Source organism: Penicillium canescens (genome assembly GCF_028828765.1).
Source record: "Penicillium canescens strain IBT 15451 chromosome Unknown utg000006l_segment0_segment0, whole genome shotgun sequence".
Lineage (NCBI taxonomy): Eukaryota > Fungi > Ascomycota > Eurotiomycetes > Eurotiales > Aspergillaceae > Penicillium > Penicillium canescens.
This window is the reverse complement of record NW_026703968.1, coordinates 316,481-335,953: the sequence shown is the minus strand read 5'-3', so window position 1 is coordinate 335,953 and position 19,473 is coordinate 316,481. Positions and strand designations below refer to the sequence as shown.

At 49.4% G+C, this 19,473-nt stretch overlaps 10 protein-coding genes across 10 annotated transcripts; 7 read left to right on the top strand and 3 right to left on the bottom strand.

The window, feature by feature from the left end:
- Nucleotides 1-471: 471 nt before the first annotated feature.
- Nucleotides 472-2,151, top strand: N7446_009052 (FAD-binding oxidoreductase; the record flags this gene model as incomplete). The annotated part of the gene is made up of 2 exons (XM_058517797.1): nucleotides 472-2,067; nucleotides 2,119-2,151. The coding sequence occupies 2 exons, from the start codon at nucleotides 472-474 to the stop codon at nucleotides 2,149-2,151; spliced, it is 1,629 nt and encodes a 542-aa protein (XP_058368585.1).
- A 333-nt stretch (nucleotides 2,152-2,484) lies between these two features.
- On the top strand, nucleotides 2,485-4,470 carry N7446_009051 (STE20 family serine/threonine-protein kinase; the record flags this gene model as incomplete). The annotated part of the gene is made up of 5 exons (XM_058517796.1): nucleotides 2,485-2,533; nucleotides 2,590-2,657; nucleotides 2,711-2,878; nucleotides 2,928-4,162; nucleotides 4,212-4,470. 5 exons carry the CDS (start codon nucleotides 2,485-2,487, stop codon nucleotides 4,468-4,470), a joined length of 1,779 nt encoding a protein of 592 aa, XP_058368584.1.
- Nucleotides 4,471-5,307: 837 nt separating this feature from the next.
- Nucleotides 5,308-5,691, bottom strand: N7446_009050 (uncharacterized protein; the record flags this gene model as incomplete). The annotated part of the gene is made up of 1 exon (XM_058517795.1): nucleotides 5,308-5,691. One exon carries the CDS (start codon nucleotides 5,689-5,691, stop codon nucleotides 5,308-5,310), a length of 384 nt encoding a protein of 127 aa, XP_058368583.1.
- Nucleotides 5,692-5,695: 4 nt separating this feature from the next.
- Nucleotides 5,696-5,965, top strand: N7446_009049 (uncharacterized protein; the record flags this gene model as incomplete). Its single annotated transcript, XM_058517794.1, has 1 exon — nucleotides 5,696-5,965. One exon carries the CDS (start codon nucleotides 5,696-5,698, stop codon nucleotides 5,963-5,965), a length of 270 nt encoding a protein of 89 aa, XP_058368582.1.
- Nucleotides 5,966-7,515: 1,550 nt separating this feature from the next.
- N7446_009048 (uncharacterized protein) lies at nucleotides 7,516-7,719 on the top strand (the record flags this gene model as incomplete). The annotated part of the gene is made up of 1 exon (XM_058517793.1): nucleotides 7,516-7,719. The coding sequence occupies one exon, from the start codon at nucleotides 7,516-7,518 to the stop codon at nucleotides 7,717-7,719; it is 204 nt and encodes a 67-aa protein (XP_058368581.1).
- A 167-nt stretch (nucleotides 7,720-7,886) lies between these two features.
- On the top strand, nucleotides 7,887-9,648 carry N7446_009047 (DUF4048 domain-containing protein; the record flags this gene model as incomplete). Its single annotated transcript, XM_058517792.1, has 2 exons — nucleotides 7,887-9,379; nucleotides 9,444-9,648. The coding sequence occupies 2 exons, from the start codon at nucleotides 7,887-7,889 to the stop codon at nucleotides 9,646-9,648; spliced, it is 1,698 nt and encodes a 565-aa protein (XP_058368580.1).
- Nucleotides 9,649-10,197: 549 nt separating this feature from the next.
- Nucleotides 10,198-10,857, top strand: N7446_009046 (translocation channel protein TIM22; the record flags this gene model as incomplete). Its single annotated transcript, XM_058517791.1, has 3 exons — nucleotides 10,198-10,302; nucleotides 10,357-10,452; nucleotides 10,519-10,857. 3 exons carry the CDS (start codon nucleotides 10,198-10,200, stop codon nucleotides 10,855-10,857), a joined length of 540 nt encoding a protein of 179 aa, XP_058368579.1.
- Nucleotides 10,858-13,440: 2,583 nt separating this feature from the next.
- On the top strand, nucleotides 13,441-14,391 carry N7446_009045 (uncharacterized protein; the record flags this gene model as incomplete). The annotated part of the gene is made up of 1 exon (XM_058517790.1): nucleotides 13,441-14,391. The coding sequence occupies one exon, from the start codon at nucleotides 13,441-13,443 to the stop codon at nucleotides 14,389-14,391; it is 951 nt and encodes a 316-aa protein (XP_058368578.1).
- A 436-nt stretch (nucleotides 14,392-14,827) lies between these two features.
- Nucleotides 14,828-15,262, bottom strand: N7446_009044 (uncharacterized protein; the record flags this gene model as incomplete). The annotated part of the gene is made up of 1 exon (XM_058517789.1): nucleotides 14,828-15,262. The coding sequence occupies one exon, from the start codon at nucleotides 15,260-15,262 to the stop codon at nucleotides 14,828-14,830; it is 435 nt and encodes a 144-aa protein (XP_058368577.1).
- A 1,418-nt stretch (nucleotides 15,263-16,680) lies between these two features.
- N7446_009043 (MFS transporter) lies at nucleotides 16,681-18,333 on the bottom strand (the record flags this gene model as incomplete). The annotated part of the gene is made up of 3 exons (XM_058517788.1): nucleotides 16,681-17,615; nucleotides 17,669-18,166; nucleotides 18,219-18,333. 3 exons carry the CDS (start codon nucleotides 18,331-18,333, stop codon nucleotides 16,681-16,683), a joined length of 1,548 nt encoding a protein of 515 aa, XP_058368576.1.
- Nucleotides 18,334-19,473: the final 1,140 nt, after the last annotated feature.

The following is a 19,473-nucleotide window of genomic DNA, read 5'->3' as shown; positions in this document are numbered from 1 at the left end:
AAAGTGTTATCCTGGTGAGCCATACTCTGTAGATACATATCCAGAGCAAGACTAACCAACATACAAGTACTTCAAGATATCCCCGCTATATAGCCAGATGTCTCATAGAATGCTTTCAAACCAATTAGTGTGATAGATTAACTAATTAGGGACATGTATGTATGTATGTATGTATGTATGCCACAGTCAGGTAGATGGTTCACTATGTCAGCATTGCGAACTCGGCCAGATGTCAAAAACTTTAAGAAGCTAAAATATTTAACGCTCCGTGATCGGAAGCAATTGAGCCCGTCTATATTTGCAATTGCCATATGTGAATTAATTACTCAGTTGAATTAATTACTCAGTTGCTTAAATTCTGGTGAATTGAATTGGCAAAATTGAATCGCCGAAAATCCCCGAGTCCGAGCTCAGGAGATCAGATCTCCACCGTTGACCTTCCACCTAAAATTTATCATTTCCTCACACAACATGTCTGGCGCCAGGAACATCACAGCTGCCTTACGGCGGGCAGTGCCCCGGCCCCGTGTCGCCCTTCGATCCGCACAATTCGTCCAAACTCCCCGTGTCACCCGCACCTTCAGCGCCGGTCCCAGTCGCAACTCCGACTCCCGCCAGATCAAATACACCAGCGACGCCTACCCCAACGTCAAGCGAAACCCCAACTTCGCCGAGATCTCCGCTGACGATGTCGCCCACTTCAAGGAGCTTTTGGGCTCCCAATCCGCCGTGATTGATGGCGTGACCACCGATGCGACGGACGACATCGAACCCTTCAACAGTGACTGGATGCGCAAGTACCGCGGCCACACGCGGCTGGTCCTCAAGCCCAAGAATGCTCAGGAGGTTAGCAAGGTGCTCAAGTACTGCAATGAGCGGAAATTGGCTGTTGTGCCGCAGGGTGGAAACACTGGGTTGGTTGGTGGTTCCGTGCCTGTCTTCGATGAGATCGTCATCAACACCTCGCGCATGAACCAGATTCGCTCGTTTGATGCCGCGTCTGGTGTACTTGTTGCTGATGCCGGTGTTATCCTTGAGGTCGCTGACCAGTACCTGGCTGAGCGGGAGCACCTTTTCCCTCTTGACTTGGGTGCCAAGGGATCGTGCCATATCGGTGGAAATGTCTCCACCAACGCTGGTGGTCTGCGTCTGCTGCGCTACGGCAGTCTGCACGGAAGTGTTCTTGGTCTTGAGGCGGTCCTGCCGGACGGGACTGTCGTCGATGCGTTGTCGACTCTCCGCAAAAACAACACTGGCTACGATCTGAAGCAGTTGTTCATTGGTTCCGAGGGAACCATTGGTCTGGTGACTGCCGTTGCTATTCAATGTCCTCCCCGCCCCAAGGCTGTTAACGTGGCTTACTTTGGTCTCGAGAGCTTTGAGCAGGTTCAGCAGGCTTACCTTGCAGCCAAGGGTCAGCTCTCGGAGATCCTCTCTGCCTTCGAGTTGATGGACGGTCGCAGCCAGAAATTGGTCATTGAATCTACGGGTAACAAGCACCCTCTGGAGGGCGAGTACCCCTTCTACTGTCTGGTCGAGACCAGCGGTTCCAACGCCGAGCACGACATGGAGAAGCTGGAATCGTTCCTGGAGAATGTGATGGGCGAGGGCATTGTCGCTGATGGTGTGTTGGCCCAGGATGAGACCCAATTCCAGGCTCTCTGGCGCTGGCGTGAGGGTATCACAGAGTCGCTGAGCCACCTGGGCGGCACCTACAAGTACGATGTGTCGATCCCGCTGGCGGATCTGTATCAGCTTGTGGAAGACTGTAAGGCGCGTCTTACGGAGAAGGGCTTTGTCGGCGATGATGACTCCTTCCCCGTCCGCGCTGTGGTCGGTTATGGCCACATGGGTGACTCCAACCTGCACCTGAACGTTGCCGTGCGACAATACAACAAGGAGGTCGAGAAGGCTATTGAGCCTTGGGTGTATGAGTGGATCCAGAAACGCCAGGGCAGTATCAGTGCCGAGCATGGTCTCGGTGTTGCCAAGCGCGAATTCATTGGATACAGCCAAAATGAGACAATGGTGAAGCTGATGAAGCAGCTTAAGAACCTCTATGATCCGGTGAGTCAATTTTATTACCTGCTGTATTAAATCCTGCTAACATTTGTTTAGAACGGAATCATGAACCCTTACAAGTACATCTAGGGTTGTAATGGAATAACTTACTTGCAATATTAGTCTTTCGAGTAACACAACAAGCAATAAAAAGTAGATCATTACAACGAAATAAATGCAATACAATCCATCAACTAATGAAGTAAATAAATGAGTGAATAAGTAACTAGAGAGTAACTTATACAGTAGATCTTTGTTGTCATTGTGGACCCCTACCCCAGTTGTGGCCTCAGGCCGCTCGTTGCCATGCGAAACAGAGCTTGTTTGGGGTTTGTAGCTCCACCTCCTTGCCCGATCCCTTTCTTTTCTTTACTCCACAGCTATTCTCTCTTGGAGCACATTGCATTCTTGGAATAGCTAATCATGTCGGACGATATGGCAAGTCACTACCAGGTGATGGAGGAGCTGGGCAGTAAGTGTTCCCCATGTCAGGGGTTTTGCATCTGGCTAACCCCGTCCCGTTTGCAGGCGGCAGTTTTGGAACTGTTTACAAAGCAATTGACAAGACCGACGGCGAGATTGTTGCCATTAAACATGTACGCCCTTTCAATCCGACCCAATGGTGCCCAATTGACCTTTCACCTCCCAGATCGATCTCGAATCCAGTGAAGATGATATTCAGGAAATTCAACAGGAGATTTCTGTCCTGGCTACTTGCGCCAGTGCCTATGTTACACAATACAAGGCCAGTTTCCTTAAGGGGCACAAGCTATGGATTGTTATGGAATACCTCGGAGGTGGTTCTTGTTTGGACCTGGTATGCCCAACTGTTGCCCTACGGTGGGATGCCCTGCTGACCGTTACAGTTAAAACCAGGAAGTTTCAATGAAGCCCACGTCGCAATCGTTTGCCGCGAACTTCTCCAGGGATTAGATTACTTGCACAGCGAAGGCAAGATTCACCGGGATGTCAAAGCCGCCAATGTCCTGCTTTCTCAGACTGGAAAAGTCAAGCTGGCCGACTTTGGAGTGGCCGCACAGCTGGTCAACATCAAATCACAGCGCAATACATTCGTCGGAACTCCATTCTGGATGGCGCCGGAAGTTATCCAGCAGGCTGGATATGACTTCAAGGCGGATATTTGGTCATTGGGTATTACAGCCATTGAAATGATCAACGGCGAGCCACCCCATGCCAGCACACACCCTATGAAAGTGCTCTTCTTGATTCCGAAGAACCCCGCCCCTCGCCTTGAGGGCAACGAATACAGCAACACATTCAAAGACTTCATTGCACAGTGTCTTACGAAAGATCCAGATCGCCGCCCGAGTGCAAAGGAGCTTCTCCGACACAAATTCATTCGGAATGCTGGCAAGCCCGAGGCACTCCAAGAGCTCATCCATCGCAAGCAGGACTGGGATGGTGGCCGTGGTGTGTCCAAGGACGTCAAGTATTATGCCGAGTCTCTGAACACTATGACCAGGCCTGAGGAGGATGACGACGAAGACTGGGTCTTTGATACCGTCAAGGCCCCTAGTATGTGGGTTCCCAAGGGTACAGACTGGACGACATTAGATGAGGAGGAGGAGGAGGAGAACACTGATCCTGCCGAGCTCATGGAGGAAATGCATATCTCGCAGCCTCCACCTCCTCCCAAGCACCAGGCCAACTCGACCGTTCGACGAATTCCTACCGAACGATCACCTTCTGTCCGCCGGGCGAACACCAAGCGCCGCTCCAGTGGTATCAAACAACCACTTGGTTTGGACTTGAGCTACGGTAACAGTCCATCTACTGTTAGACAGTTCCGTCGGGTATCAGATAAGGTCCCCGCCGATGTCAAATCTCCAAAGCAGGCTTTTGACGAAAACGCCAGCCCGAAGGTCATGTCCACCGACTCGTCGAGCAAGGAGGCTCAAATTGGACGACGAGCATACAGCAAAGCCGTCGGACTCTCCTGCCAGGAAGTATTGTCGACAACCGGAGACGGCGATAAGCGTGAAGCTATCTCCAGACTGGCCGAGGCCTGGAGTGATCTGGAAATGGTCGATCCAGAAGGTCTCTACCACATCGTCAGAATTATGAACGAGAAACTCCAAGCGTAAGCCTGTTTCATCTCAAAGTATATATTTATATTAACGAGATACCAGTGATTCCCGTCTGTCAACTCTCCTCCCACCTACTCAACTCGACTCTCCCTCTCGCCCTCGCCTCGTCCTGGCTCAAAACAATCCTCACCTGAAGAGCCACAAGCGTCGCCAATCCTACGTCCCCGAAACTCAACCCCAATCTCCCACATCCAACCTGCCTGGCCAGTCCGTTCCAGGAATGGAACATACCAAACAACTCTCCGACGTCCTCTACACGCGCTGGTCTGAGGGTCTTCGCAACCGCTGGGGTGGCATCTAATCCTAATGTCCCCTCCAACAATCACCTACCTCCATTTTCAACATCACCCTCTACCCTTCTTTCATTCCCTGTATAGACCCATGTGGCGTTCCAAACTTGTTGTATAACCATTGCCATTGCCCCTGCATCCTTGGTGTCCGTTCGTTGTACTATTTTACCTTTTACTGTCACTTTCTATGTCTGGTGGGACCGGTCCCGGAGTTCTAATGATCTGGTGTAATCGTTTCGCTGTATTCTATACTTTCCTTTGCGATAGAATGCTGGTTGTGCTTCTGTCTGTTTATTGGCTGCGTGCCCCGTGGGATAATTTTTGGGTATTTTGAGGAATACTAGAATACATATGAAACTCATGGTTGGGATTTTCCTTTTCGATCATCCATTGCTAGTCCTAGTACTTTTTGGAAGATAAATGACTTCCGCATCTACATCTACATCTTGTTTTTGTCGAATCATCAGAACCAGAAACCCCATCTAACAATTTACAATACCACCCAACCTTGCCCGGGTTCGTATACAACTTATTACAAGTCGACAACTCCTGATAAAATCTCGACCCAAGAATGACAGAGATTCCATCATCACACCCAATCCCCATCTCAGCATCCGCAGCAGCAAGCACATACCCACCCCTCTCCCTCTCTTCCTGTTGAACATCAAGATCAGGCTGATACCCAGCACAATAATACCTCTCCGGGAAATCCATCCTGAGGATAGCATTGTATAGCCTTGGGCATCCAAAGCAAGAACCCATTCAAATCCTGTCCCACAAAGTCCCGAGCCGCTAAGCTCCCGAGACTCCGATCCGGGATTGAGACCTTCCCCGTCCAGGCCCCCACTTTATCCCAGAACATTGATATCAGTTGCATCTTGTTGCGGAGTGTGTCTGGTAGAGTACCGAGTAGGCGAACAGCTCTGCAATGGGAAGACGGGCATCGACGGCACGGTCTGTTTTACTTCCGTTGATGAGGTCTTGAGAGCTAACGATGACCATGCCTTGATGCAGCTGTCAGTTTTGTGTCTTTGTAAGTATTGCAGGAGTAACTTGCCACCGTAGCCGATCTTGTCCATGATCTGGTATTTATGATCAATGACTTCGTTGTCGTTGGTGGGATAGATGTAGACTGCCTTGGGCTCAAGTCTCAGGTGTTCGTCTTCAATCCTGAAAGATGGATCGAGTAGTCCGAGGTCAAAGACTGGAATACCCTCGGGTTGGATTTCCATTGTGATGTGTCATGACCAGACCACGGTGCGCTGGAGGGGAGGGACTGGCGGCAACCTAGAAATGGAAGCTGAATTGACCAAGTGTCGCAGGAATAAGACTGTATGGCCGGATTTCAATGGGTTCAGTGCTAGTCTCATGGTGGAGATGTGCTTGAGTCGCGCTCGTGGACGCGAAGATGTCGGGCGTGGACCCCTGCATGTTCCCAAGAGCGGCATCTTCGGTCAATATAAAAAGTCGCCCACGAAGGATGCCTTCAGAACTTCAAGAGTCTGAGGACAGTCTTGTCTGTTTAAGCTTTGGCAGTAGGAGAAAGCAAGTGATACAGAGTTAGATATCATGATTTGAACAAGGATTGTATTGGAATGAACAGCTACAACTAGGTAAAGATCTTACAAAGCCCCCCGCCTACCCCCCAATGTATGCCGTGGGTGCCTGCACAAGGGGATCCAGAGATCCGCGGAATCCCTGGCCCCTCATTTGGCCGACTCGCACAACATTTAATGTTGATCAGGGCCATGTCGCTGGAACCGTGAAGCATGAATGCCTTCAGATCCCCCGCGACGGCCCAAATTCTCAGAGGCAACTGAGCTCGCGAGGAACCAAAGCCTCAAGTAGCCCACCCCTCATGTATGCTGTGGGCGGCAGCACAAGGGGATCCAGAGACCCAGCGGGTCTCTAGCCCCTCATTAGCCTGACTCGCACAGCATTGGAAATTGATCAGGGCCATCTCGCTAGAATCATGAAGCATGAATGCCATCATATCCTCGGCGTAGGCCCAAATTCCCAGAGGCCCGGACTCCGAGGACAGGCCTAGAAGCTAGAGGGGCCTCCAGCCACCTGAGTGCATCCAAGACCGAAGCCTCAGATGAACACAGGTGGCGGCGCCACCCAATAGCAACCAGGACCCCTCAACAGGACGGGCAACTGGGAAGCCCCCGTGGGCCCAACTCCCAGAGGCCGAAGCCAACTGGGGTTGGGAAGCTCCACGGGGGGACGCAAATGTACACCATGGGTAGCCAGCAGAGTTGAGCTCACTCTGAGGCCGACTCGCACAGTGATGGGGTTTGATCGGGACCACCACACCCGAACCATGAAGGATGAATCCTTGAGGTCCGCAGTGACGGTCCATTGGGGAGGGGAGGAGAGAGGGGGAAGGGGGTGGGTTACAAGGAAGGAAAAGAAAGGAAAGGAAAGGGGAAATGGGGGAAGAAAAAAGAGGAAAGAAGAGAGATATGAAGAAGGAAGAAAAGAAAGGAGCAAGAGATGGAAAGTTGGGGGTATTTATACCCAGAGACCAGCCGTCCCAATCGGGAAGATCAACCAGGAAAATCATTTGTTGATCTGATTTGTTTGTCCTGAATGGGCTGCAGGGTCACAAATTCTTGTCGATTTTGTACTTCCCATTGTATTCACCCTCCAACAACGGGATATTCAACAATGGGCCCCTCCATGAATGAGCTCTCAGATATTGAAACCACCCCTGCAAGACTGCCCAGTGATACGCAGTTTGCCATCCCACGCGGCCTCTGCTATCAGTCTATGGGACACGTCCAGAATGGGTTGCCTATGCTCTACAGCCTCACAGGAGCCAGATGACTATGCCACCGGAGATGGCTCCCTAACCTATAGGTCTGGGCAAAGAGTCCAGCCTAGCTACCAGACTCGGTCAAGTGGCATGTCTCCTCCCTGCCCGGTATTGGTGAAGCTACAACCAACAAGGAAAGAACTCATGATAGCCAGTCTACCACAAGGTTCCGATTCTCGAGTCCCACTTCGCACGTCAAGGTCAAAGCTAACCTGTCTCAAGGTTACGCCCCGTACAGATGATTCCTCCCAATCGTGGCAACATTCCAGGCGCTGGCCTAGATCCGAATAAGAGTGATTACAATGCCATGGACAGCTGGACGGCTAAAACAGAAGTCCAATCCATGGAGACCTTGAAAGAGCACGCCGTTAAGCTTCCTCGCAATGGGATGAAGTTGAAGTTAGGGCTTCCTGAATGCCAAGACTCGAAACACATGGCTTAATAAGACGCTAAACCCCTGAAACACGCCGGACCCGCTGTGGGCTGGACTCAGGAGAGACCACACCTGTCAGAGCTATTATTTTCCCCTTTACATACTCCGTTCTTGCACTTACATTCCTCCTCCCTTTCATGTTATCCTGATTGTTCTCTCCTGCTGGCTGGTCCACCATGGAGAGTATTCCGGGAGCGGAGAGCCTCACCCACGGGCCACCGCCGGATGCGAACCAGACTCCGGTTGAGTCTGCTTCCGAGTCTCGCTCACTCAAGCAGAACAAACGTTTATCGCTCCCTTCTGCAAAACCAACAGCCCGCCATGCCAAACGCCTCACCCTCAACTTCCCCGTAAACCTGAACGAACCCGAATCAACAGCCGACGTCTCCTCACCCGGAGCTGCCACTCCGATTACGCAACCCACCCGTCCACCCACCGCCCAGCCTGGAACACCCATGTCTTTCGATGTCCCGGATGATGGCTACGATTTCCTGCGGGCTATCGCCTCGCAGGAACGGAAGGTCATGGAGCTCCGCGAGGAACTCCACCGGGCAGAGGCAGATCTGGTGGCAATCAAGAAGCAGTGGGCACTGTCTGAAAAGAACAGGAAACGAGCGGAGATCAACCATGCGGAACCACTGATGCCGCTCCGATCCCCTGATTTCTCAGCCCCCGAGGCGTCAAATACACACCACCGAGAGCAGAGCATGAGCTCGGTTGGTTCTGCGGTATCACAGGAACGGATCAGTCGGGACCTTGAGCGACGTACCAGTGTTCGTGCTGCTGCAACCAACGGCACGAAGATTGGCACGAACGGTCGGCGAGTGTTCCAAGGAGCACACACCCGGACCCTGTCTCTTCTGTCGCCGGTAACAGCTTCAGGCGGCTTCCCACGTGAGCCAGGTCTGTCCGAGGCTGATCGCGTGGGCCGTACTCCTCGATCTGCGACACTGCCTTCGGTGGAACGCAACAATGCTGCTAGTGTGGGCGCGCAGCTGGACGAAAGCCAAGTACCAGAACATCTGCTCGCCCAGTGGCGCAAGACTCTTCCTCCGCCTTCAAGGGAGGCCTTGATGCGTACCGGCAAGCAAATGGCGTCCGATTTACGGGAAGGTCTTTGGACATTCTTGGAAGACATCCGACAAGCTACGGTGGGCGAGGAAGGTATCAACGGAACACAAACACGAAACATGTCACCCAATTCATTGGCGCCGCCAAATGGTCGCAAGCGCGATTCACTGGCCAAATCACGGAGCCGAGAGCGGCTGCTAGCGGATGGCAAGCTATCAAGATCATCGTCATCGTCTTCGCGGGGGAGGGGACCAGCGGTCGAGACAAAAACTGGTAAAGACACCAAGCCGGCGGAAATTTCCACATCCTTCTGGGACGAATTCGGCATTGATACACCAGCTCAGAAGTCTCCGAACGCTCTCCGCGCCCCCTCCGACCAAATAACCGCCCCAAACGAGGCGACCGACGCCGAACAGCCCGATCGCCGCTCCAGCACTCCAGTCGATGCACAGAATGACGAGCTCGACAATTGGGATAGCTGGGATACCCCCTCATCCGGAAAGAAGTTGCACACGCCCTCATCGAGCCGATCGACTGTTGAATCGAAGCAAGATCAGTCACCCGTGACACAGGGCAGTAGCCCTCGAACAAGCGCTAGGTACCGTTCGACCTTTCATGATTTCATCTATGACAACCTCGTTATGCGCTGACCGCAACCTTAGCTTTGGTGATTGGAACCCAGCTTCCACTGCTCCTGATCCCAGTGTCACCGAAGGCATCCCCTGGCCTACCATTACCAAACTGGCTCCCTCTAAGCTTCAACGAACTGCCTCCAATTTGATGGCAGAGTGGGAGCGCTCCTTGTCCCCGTCTCCGGAGCGAGCATCCTCTCCTTCGCTGACTCGCAAGGACAGCAAGAAGGATTAATGGTGTTCTTTTCTTTACCTTCATGTACATACTTACTTCTTGATTCTTTGGCCTATCTGCCGAATCACGCAGGGCGACGACCTATACCATACGAGAGCGTTGTTTCTTGTCTTGTCGATACATTTCCTTGATTTTGCTACCCTAAAGTTCTGGCCATGCCATTTGCTAGGAAATTTGCTAAAATACCATTTGATTTACCAGAGTTGCATTTAGTATTCTGATATTCTCCTGTGAAATCACCTGTAGATCACAAAGTTGTTGGCGTCCACACCTATTCTTGAATATCCGGTGGAATGATTTTCCGGGAACTAAGTGACAACCACGTGCTTTCTGCACTTCAGGACCGCCTCGTCCGCCGTAAAAATAAATTTGCCGTTCTGTTGGTCGCCTCCGCAAGATCTCCGCGTTGAATCTTTACTTGATCCATTCATTCTGCGCGCTTTCTTTCCTTGCCCAGGTCTAGTGGACTACAAGAACAGTCTGACCTAGATCCAATCGATCATTAATAGCGACACATACTCCCGCGTCTGATTCGCATCGATCTTCGAAATGGCCTTTCCAGGCACAACAGGCGGCGTGGCGCCGATGGGCGGCCTCGGAGGTTCCCCCGGCATGCAGGGTATGAATGACCAGGAGCAGGCAATGGTCAAGATGGTTCGTGATTCAATCAACCTATATCGCCATGCACTTCTAACAGACGCGCAATAGATGCAAGCCGGTATGGAGTCTTGCCCGATCAAGACCGTTATCGCAGGCACCATGGGTTTCGGTCTTGGTGGAGCTTTCGGTCTCTTCATGGCCAGTGTAAGTCCACTCCCCCGCCAATGAACTCGATATCCACAGCGCAGTTCCTGATCTGTTTCTCTTTAGATGTCCTACGATTCGACCTTCACACCCCAGGGCCGCGCTATTGCCGACCTCCCCTGGCGCGAGCAAGTTCGTCGTGGTTTTAAGGATATGGGTTCTCGCTCTTGGTCGTCTGCGAAGAACTTCGGTATCGTCGGTGCGCTCTACTCCGGTACTGAGTGTTGCATTGAGGGTCTCCGCGCCAAGAACGATCTTACCAACAGTGTTGCTGCTGGTTGTGTCACTGGTGGTATTCTCGGTGCGAAGGCAGGTCCCCAGGCTGCTGCTTTTGGTTGTGCTGGTTTCGCCGCGTTCAGTGCGGCTATTGATGCCTACATGAGAATGCCTGCCAGCGACGACTAAACGCTCGATTGACACTTGGATTCGAGTCTCGGACTCGAACTTGAAAGCACAACTTGACTGCATGATTTGACTTCATATGGTCTCGACTCATTGGGCTTTTCTCTCTGTACATTTCTACGGCATCTGGCGTTCTGGACAAGAACGGAGCATTGCGGGTGTTTGGGTTGCTTTCTGTCTTTTACTGGGAACCTGACTTTTCCGGTTTGTGCTCATATTGCTGCTTGTCTCGTTTGAGGCGGCATGGCTCCGGCATGGTGGTTTTATCATAGATCGCGCTGGTCTAACTCTTTACTCTTTTGTATAATATCAACTTGTCAGCGTGGACATATGCCAGTGGGCTTTGAGATTCACCTCTCCAATAGATACCATATTATTTTCTGCTCACAGCATATTTATCATCCACATTTTCTACCTGTAGCTTGTCCATCCTTTGGACTGACTTGCTGGATATGTTCTAGGTCGTATACTTCCGCCGAACTCTCGGACCTACTACGACAAGGCGATACGACAAGGCGAAGTGAGACAGCTTAACTAGTCTCCAATGAAAAGAGCTTTACTATAAAAAGCTTTTGTCGAATTTCAACTTTATAAAACAACCATCCAGAGCTACCTGGCCGAAGTGCTCGCAGTATGCGGATGTTTAAAACGCCACTATAATTTCGCAACAAAAGAAACCAAGGCTACAGGTTGGCTACGGCCTAAAATTCTTTATCCAAACCCAAGACCCCTTATAAGAAAGGACTAGCAATCCTGTAAATCAAAAACGAATAATAAAGGCTGAATACGCTAAGAAGAAAGTGCTCACATGAAATATTCCACTAGCTTGAGCTCGCCATCTTCTTCGGCATAACGATGTCGAACAGCCATTTTCGTTGTTCCTTGGTCGAATTCTCGAATTGATGGTGTCCGTCAACCATGACCTCGAGAGACTAAGAATTCAAAACAAAGATTCGGTCGATGCAGTGTCTTAGATTTGACATCCTCCCATGATCCCAAAATTACTGCGAGCCAAGATATACATACGCATTGGTTAAGCCCATTGCAATAGTCCAACCCACTGTATTGCAGATTTCTCCTTGATTCCGGTCAGCGCCGTGTTCCTTCTTCGCCGGGTGGCCGATTGTTTCAGGGCTCATATCACCAACATATTAGGGCTTCGACGTAATATATAAGATCAGATCTAGAAACGCATCCTTCTCCCATCCAATCGCAGGCATTTATGAATTTGTTCATGACTCGGGATTGAAATTTGATATGCATGCGACTGGCACTATCATCGATAAGAAAATGTTCCTGAAGGCAACCCCATTTCGATCTAAGCTTTATTGTCCACACTTTCTGAATAACCATTTCTAGAGAGGCCTTCGGACGAAGTTTTCCGACTTATTGGTGTTGCCCAAACTTTAGTGCACCACACTGAGATTCCGAGAATACAGACTTATATTCGCATGACGAGCTATGCTCCAGAAGGCCAGGCTTAGAACATTGCAGAAGCCTTTTCTCCTGACCTTTTATTATATGGAACCGACGAAGTATGATCGAGGGAAGAACTTATTCGATCTGTGGAAAGAGCTGCACAGTAATAATTGAAATTGGATTACAGTACTGATCAAGCATTGTCTTCTAAGCCTCATCTTGAAACACATTAAGCAAGCTCTTTCCCCAGCAGATCTTCCACTCATGCTTAGTAAGTTATATGCAAATAATGGCACACAAAATAACCATACAGGGATGTCCATTGAGGCTACCCCATTTCTCCCTACTCGAGTGTCTGTTCAAATAGTTGTGCCACAAAGAGCCAGATAAGGACGTTTCTTTACCGGTGCCTGGATTCCACATCAATCAGTCCCTGCCTACAATCACGATAATTAATATCCGTCATAAGAATCGACAGTTATAGTCAGCGAATTGGGTCGGAATATCTAGAAGGGCGTACAAGCTAGTAATTGGGGACCAAGTTAATGTATTGATACCTTGAAATGTATTGAGCCGACCACTGATTTAAGGGTCGTTTCCATGTATTGTAACACTAGAGCCAGTCTCTCCCTTTGAGACCCTGTTGGAAGTACAAAAACAAGTGACGCAGCGTATGACAACTAGTTAGATTATCGCCCCACAGTACCAACGTTTGTTCCATTTTGATGTCATAAGAGTTTACGCCTATGCACCAATGATTATTTACTTTATAATGAGCCAATCAAACCATTACCCACTACCGAAACATTGCGAAAGACCAGGTTTCGATGAAAGGTTCTTTGGCGCCTTCCGCATAGATAAGTTGATCTTCATTGCTCGTCCTCTTCTATCAAGCCACACTCTTTTTATTAACAAAGACGAAGCTTGCATTCGTTGCTCCTTGGATTTATATCCACGACTGGTTGTCTTCGGTATTACGACAATACTTCATTCTTTATGATTCCCTCTATGTTATCATCGCCGAAGGATACCTCGCTTCTCTGTCTGCCCTTCTTTGCGGTTGCGTACCTACATCCTCGGCATCGACAGGACCAAAATTGGACATACCGGCAAGCCATAACGAATAATATTCTTAAAGTATCTCTGCGAGTGTTCACGGCACTCCACATGAGACCATCCCTCTCTCTAAAACTGCATCTCGAAGGTGAACGGTTTGTTCTGGTTGAGCCTGCAAAGCCCAAGCTGTACACCGGTGTCGCAGTAGACGAAAAGGTCGAGCCAGAGACGATAGGAGGGACTTGGTACCCGAGGCTCTTCCCACCAGGCACTATCATCCCGGAAGACCAATACGTCGTATTACACCTCCATGGTGGATCGTACATACTGGGCACCGGCCGAACGGCCTCTTGTGGCTTTCTGGCCGAGAACATTCTATCTTACACAGCAGCCGCTTATGTATTCTCCCCTCAATATCGATTAGCTGGTGACCCAAAAGGACGCTTTCCAGCACAACTCCAAGATGCCATTTCCGCTTACTCTTACCTGATCCACACCCTGCATATTCCTGCATCACGGATTGTGCTTAGCGGCGACAGTTGCGGAGGGGACCTTGCATTGGGACTACTACGATATATTGTACAATATAACTGTACATCTTTTCTACCAGCACCGAAGTGCGGTTGGGTCTTCTCGCCCTGGTGCAATGTCCTAAATGCCAATAACACCAACGCCTGGGAAAATTGCGCAAACTACAAAACCGAGTGTATTCCTGCATCATTCCCTGCCTGGGGTGCGAAGCACTTTCTAGGTGACCTAGAGGTTACCAAGCCAGTTGAACAATACGTGGCTCCTATACGACATCCTTTTCCTTTACCTTCACCTGTGTTGATTGTCACTGGTGGTCGGGAGGTGCTATGCCAGGAACATCGAAAACTCGCCAAAGTGTTTAAGAACATTCCGCAGAATTTATCTTCTGTTGCGTTTTTCGTGGAGGAGAATGTGCCTCATGACGTTTTGATGGTTGGCTGGCTCTTGAATTTTCGAAAAGAGGCGCGTCGGTGCTCAGAGGTAGCCGGGGAATTTGTGAAAGGGCTACCGTCGGTAACAATGGAAGCCTAGATCACGACGATGCAGATACTTCCCCTTGAACTTCAATTGTATCCGTCTGTCTTCCTTCTGTGAAAGCAGTACAGGTCATTACTAAGAAGAGTCCACTCATGGGTAAGCGCAATCCCCAGAAACAGTGTGACGCCCTCCATTGGATTAAGGGCGGCTATAAGGTTTTATTGCATAACCCTTCTCACTTGTGTTAGCCACCAGAGTGAGACTCGTAGATATATTTAGTAGAGGAGCCTGAGTAATTCATTAAGTAGTCCTTTTTGAACTTTATTATTTATTGTGCTGGATAGTAAAGTACATGCATAATATATAACTCCACTTCGAAAGATCGGTCTAGCATTCACGAGTTTGGCAAATAAGAGCTGAGAGTGTACCTTCCTTCGCTAAAGCTGTAATAACAAGGTGGGTATAAGATCCAAGAAACCGAAAGGTACCGCTATTTATCATGACGCCGCATGCGTGAGGCTTCATTGACGGCCACAGCCCCCAGGGCGCCAGCACCTACAGCACGGGCAAGATGTCCCAAACCGTGACTCACTTCTTCGCCTTCCTTTTTGCGATGTTTGTGGATCATCTCTGCTATCCCAACCCCTACAATGGCACCCTCGGCTATGTGGCGGTGACGGTGGTTATCTTGGTGATAGTCATCACGATAGTGGCGACGGTGATGATGGTCATTGCGATGGCGATGGCCATGATGTTTGTCCTTATCATGGCTTCTATGACCAGGAACAAGGCCACGATGGTAGTGATGAGGTTCTTCGCGATTCGATTCTTTGAGTGCTCGTTCCCGTCGTGAGGGGTCAAAGGAGCTTTGAGGGTAGTCAAAGTTCATTCTTGGTGAACGCTTTTGCGAGTAGTAGTTCGCCATTGTTGGCAAAAGGGAAAATTGTACAAATAATCACGAACGCAGCCGGGTGCTTTAATACTTCACACGAAATACGAACGACTGCGGTTGCCACAATGGATATTTTTGTCCAAATGATATCATCCGATTATGCAAGCTTTGCTCGGTCTATTATATAAAGCGCGGTTGTGCCTTGTATCTTTCCGGGCGGAAAGAGACTGGCAAGTTGTGCAGCGGAGAGTGGGGCCGGATACTCAAACATGACCTCAGTGTTTAGTCCAGAGAAAAGGCTGCCAGCCAATGAATTGCCAGAAGAAGACTTTGTTATGGCATAATGAAAAGTGATAAATAAAGTGTCTGCCGCAAATCCCTTGTCCATGCAAATATTGCATAAGCCAGAATCTTGAATATGATTGATTGGTTCTCGCTTGTTCATTTCGTTTCTGTCAGTGGCAAAGCCAAAGCCTGATGAGCATTACCAGCCAGGACTCCACGCGGAAAGACGACACTAAAGATGATCAAATGATTATTGCGGCGTTGTAAACCCGTCGACACCGGCATTCGGTCAAAGCTAGATTAGACCGGGAGTCTGCAAGAGAACATCTCGGCCAAATGGACTAGTTTAGAGAGACCGAGGATGGAAACCAGCCACATGGGCAGGTCTCGAACATTGTCCTCGTAGCCCCTGGTGAAATAAAACTTGGCCTTGTGCATATCGCTCCGGGTTCACCAACGCGTTCAAAAGTTGTGCGCAAGCTCCCGCAAGCTTCTAAGGTGTCTTGTAGTTTCATATAAGTAGCTACCTTCCAGAGCTTCCCTTTCCCAGCATCATCCAAAGATTATTTCCAATGTGCCGCTTTGACTTTCTCAATAGACCGAGTCCACGCCCGTCGTTTTTGTTACATCTCCTGGAAGAAAGACAAAGAGTGAGGGTGATTTCGTCCAAGCCCACAATAGATGTTTTGCCACTTGCGCCGCTGGTGACTGACTTCTATTTGCTGGACTTTGAGATCTGAGGTGAACCAGGGTTTGGAGTACGGATTTGGTCGAAAAGCAGGGGTCCTTTTGTCAACTGCCCTTCCAGTCTTCTCCGTGAGACTCGACTAGGTTATCTAACGCTAGTCTCGTTTTCACGTCCTTCCATGGCCAATGTGTCGAAGCACCTCCTGCCGATGCGGTCCCGTTTTGTGGGCTTTCTTGACGTGATCGCTGGGTTTGCATTGAGTTCCCATGGTCAACTCCGAGTACGCTGTGTGGTGATCCGACCAATAGTTTTCATGGTAATGACATTTGACGAACAGTTTCGGTTGATAAGTTACGCTCTGGTCGATGGTTGAGCTCCACCTGGTTGGTTCAAAAGACAAGTAAATTGCTACAATGCCCCTTCAAAAAAAATGCTAGATTCGACTTTCTTATATACCACTGGGTCCACGAGATACAAGTTAAGAGTTTGGCAGGCCAACTGGACTATCCGCGTACCGGCTTCTCTCCCTTAGCCGAGCACCGTAGCGCTTGAAAACCAGAGGCATAGGGGCTAAGAGCACCGACATGCAACCAAGGATGGTTATTGTCCAATGGACACCGATTCCTTCGTACATGGGACGGGACGCCATGACCATACCACCAGCTACTATGTAGCGGACCATCGTGATGCTTGCTAATGCACTGGCTGCATGTTCCCCGTAACTGTCAATAATGTACTCGTAGCTGCTGATATAAATGGACATCAGCACGATGCCGAAAATTCCGCACGCAAAAAGGCCAGACCATATCGAGATGGTCTGATAGTTTGTCCACCCTAGCCAAAATAAAGCTATTGGCAAAAGGGGACTGGCAATAATTGCCGGCCAAAGACGGAATTCTGGGGGTACTGTAGCGCCACGTTCGAACTTGGTTTTCCGGCGGGTCCATGCATAGAGGGCGGGTGCAGCGAATGTAGCTATCGTGGAACCTACAGCGATAGCACCAAAGCATGATCCTGTCTGTCCGGTAGACAAATTGTACAATTGCTGGAAGATGTAATCGAAACCAGATAGAAAGGTGAACATAATGGAATATAGTAGGGTCAGATAAGCACCGAGTACGGAGATCACGGGCTCAGTACTGAAGAATATTATAGGGAGTGGGAGGATGCCTTTCACTCGTTGGAACAGTGAGCCTGTGGAATGGTCAGATACGTATCGTTTGTCGCCAGTATCACGTCGTAATTGTCTCGCTTTCCAGTCCAGTAAAACCGGCAAATATGTTTCAGAGAGAAAAAGAAGTGCCACGACCCATGCGACAGCTGATATGATCAGAGTCATATATTCAGTCCATCGCCAGCCTAGGTTTGGGTTAGAAGAAATCCACCCCCCTGCAATCGGGCCAATTATTGGGCCTAAGTTATACCGATATCAGTAAATTATGGCTCTGCTAACTCGGCGGACGTACCGGTAATATTAGCCCAGGCCAGAATAGGGAAAACAAAAGCGCGTTTGACCGGACGGAACTGATCACCGACGCTAGATCCGTTTATTGATAGCGTAGCGCTAGAGAAAAGCCCAACGAAATATCGACATATAACCTGGCCGGCGAATGTGGGCGTACGAGCGGATCCAAGAAGGAAGAGGAGGTAAATGAAGGTCGACACCAGATAGGTCAGAGTCCTCCCAACCGATTCTGATAACGGCCCTGCAAACAGAGATCCTGAACCAATTCCAAAGAGATACATTGCTGTTGAGAGATTTTCGGCAACTTTGGACACACCAAACTCGCGGCTTGCCTGCTTGTTGGCCGGAGAGTCGGCAGAGCCCGCCCATGCTTGAGTAAATACTAAGAGCAATAATATTGCAATATTTTTGGACCTCGAGATCAGTGTCCAATTTTGCGGATCTAATGGATCGCTTTCACCAATTACTCTTACCCATATGCGTCCATTTTCATCAACAGCTAGCAAAAGCGCTTAGCATTCCTCGTTCCCCAAATTTTAGATATTCCTTACCTGGTGACGCGAGCTCGAGATCACTTCTGCGGCCCGAGGGTGCGGTGACTTGCTCTTCCTTATCTCGAAGGTTCACAAGCCTCTTTATCCGGTGGTTTTGAATTAATGCCCACATTTACAACGAAGCAACATATATGTTTTCATGTTGAAAGTAATGACGGACACGAACAGGGGGCTTTGACTTCTGTCCAGATGTGGTAGGCGGTATGGTGCGGGGCCTGGAAAGGAACAGGAACCCATCTGTCTTATAAACAGGCAAGTGGCAATGACTACTTCTCTCTGTGGCAAAGTGCCACAGAGAGCAGCGGTGATGTAATAGCGTAATATCTTAATCTATTAAATATTGTCAGCTAAGTATTATCAAAGTTGGCATCGGCTTTCTTTAGCAGGCGTAACAAGTAGAAGCATGACCCGTATTGTCTCGCAAAGTAACCTAACAGTTATAGTTAGTTGTTGCGACCTTCTCCTTGCAACCTTTTCAGGCACTACCAACGCAGCCAGCTTAACCGCCTAAGATCTTCCCTATGATAATCTGCAAGATTGGCTTTGCCGTGCTTGGAAGTGCCAAGTTGTAAAGCTTCAGGGCCAAGTTGCACAGATCTTCAAGAAGTTGACTCTGTCTGCCCTTATCACGTATTTAGCCTACGTCAATGCCCGGCAGTGCTGTTTCAGTTCCGAAGGAATTGCACGACGATAACATAGCCACTTTTGCCTTAGTACTACGGCCGAACATCGAGCTAGGTTAGTTCAAATCCTTCCTAGATGGCCTTTTCCCTCATTATTGTAATAAGCAACAAACGGCACCACTTCATAAGATCGATCAAAATTCCAGAAATGGGTCCCAGTTCTGCACATCGGCAAAATAGTAAGCATGAAGCCTACAATGCTGTAAGCTTGGCACAATCTTGTATGTTTCATTTACCTACAATTTTCGGGTTCCCGGCTTGCTGAATTCACCACTTGCTGGTTATGTATGTTTCCAGCTATCTCTGAGGGCGGCTGAGATATAGTGAAGCAAGCGAACGGACGCTTGTTCTCTTTCGCCTTCCTCTAGAACCTGTCCATACTCTATTATGTCAGATTTGTAAGCCCTGTACAGCATGTGCGTCCTTCTACGTGTGAGACATCATTTATCCTGGCCTATAGCTGAGAAATATGCAGGCAGAAAATGCAAGTGACTCGCCTAATGGCGAAGGAAAATCCGTCAAGCGATAACATAAAGAGTGAGATTGCAAAAATATTGGAAATGGATTCG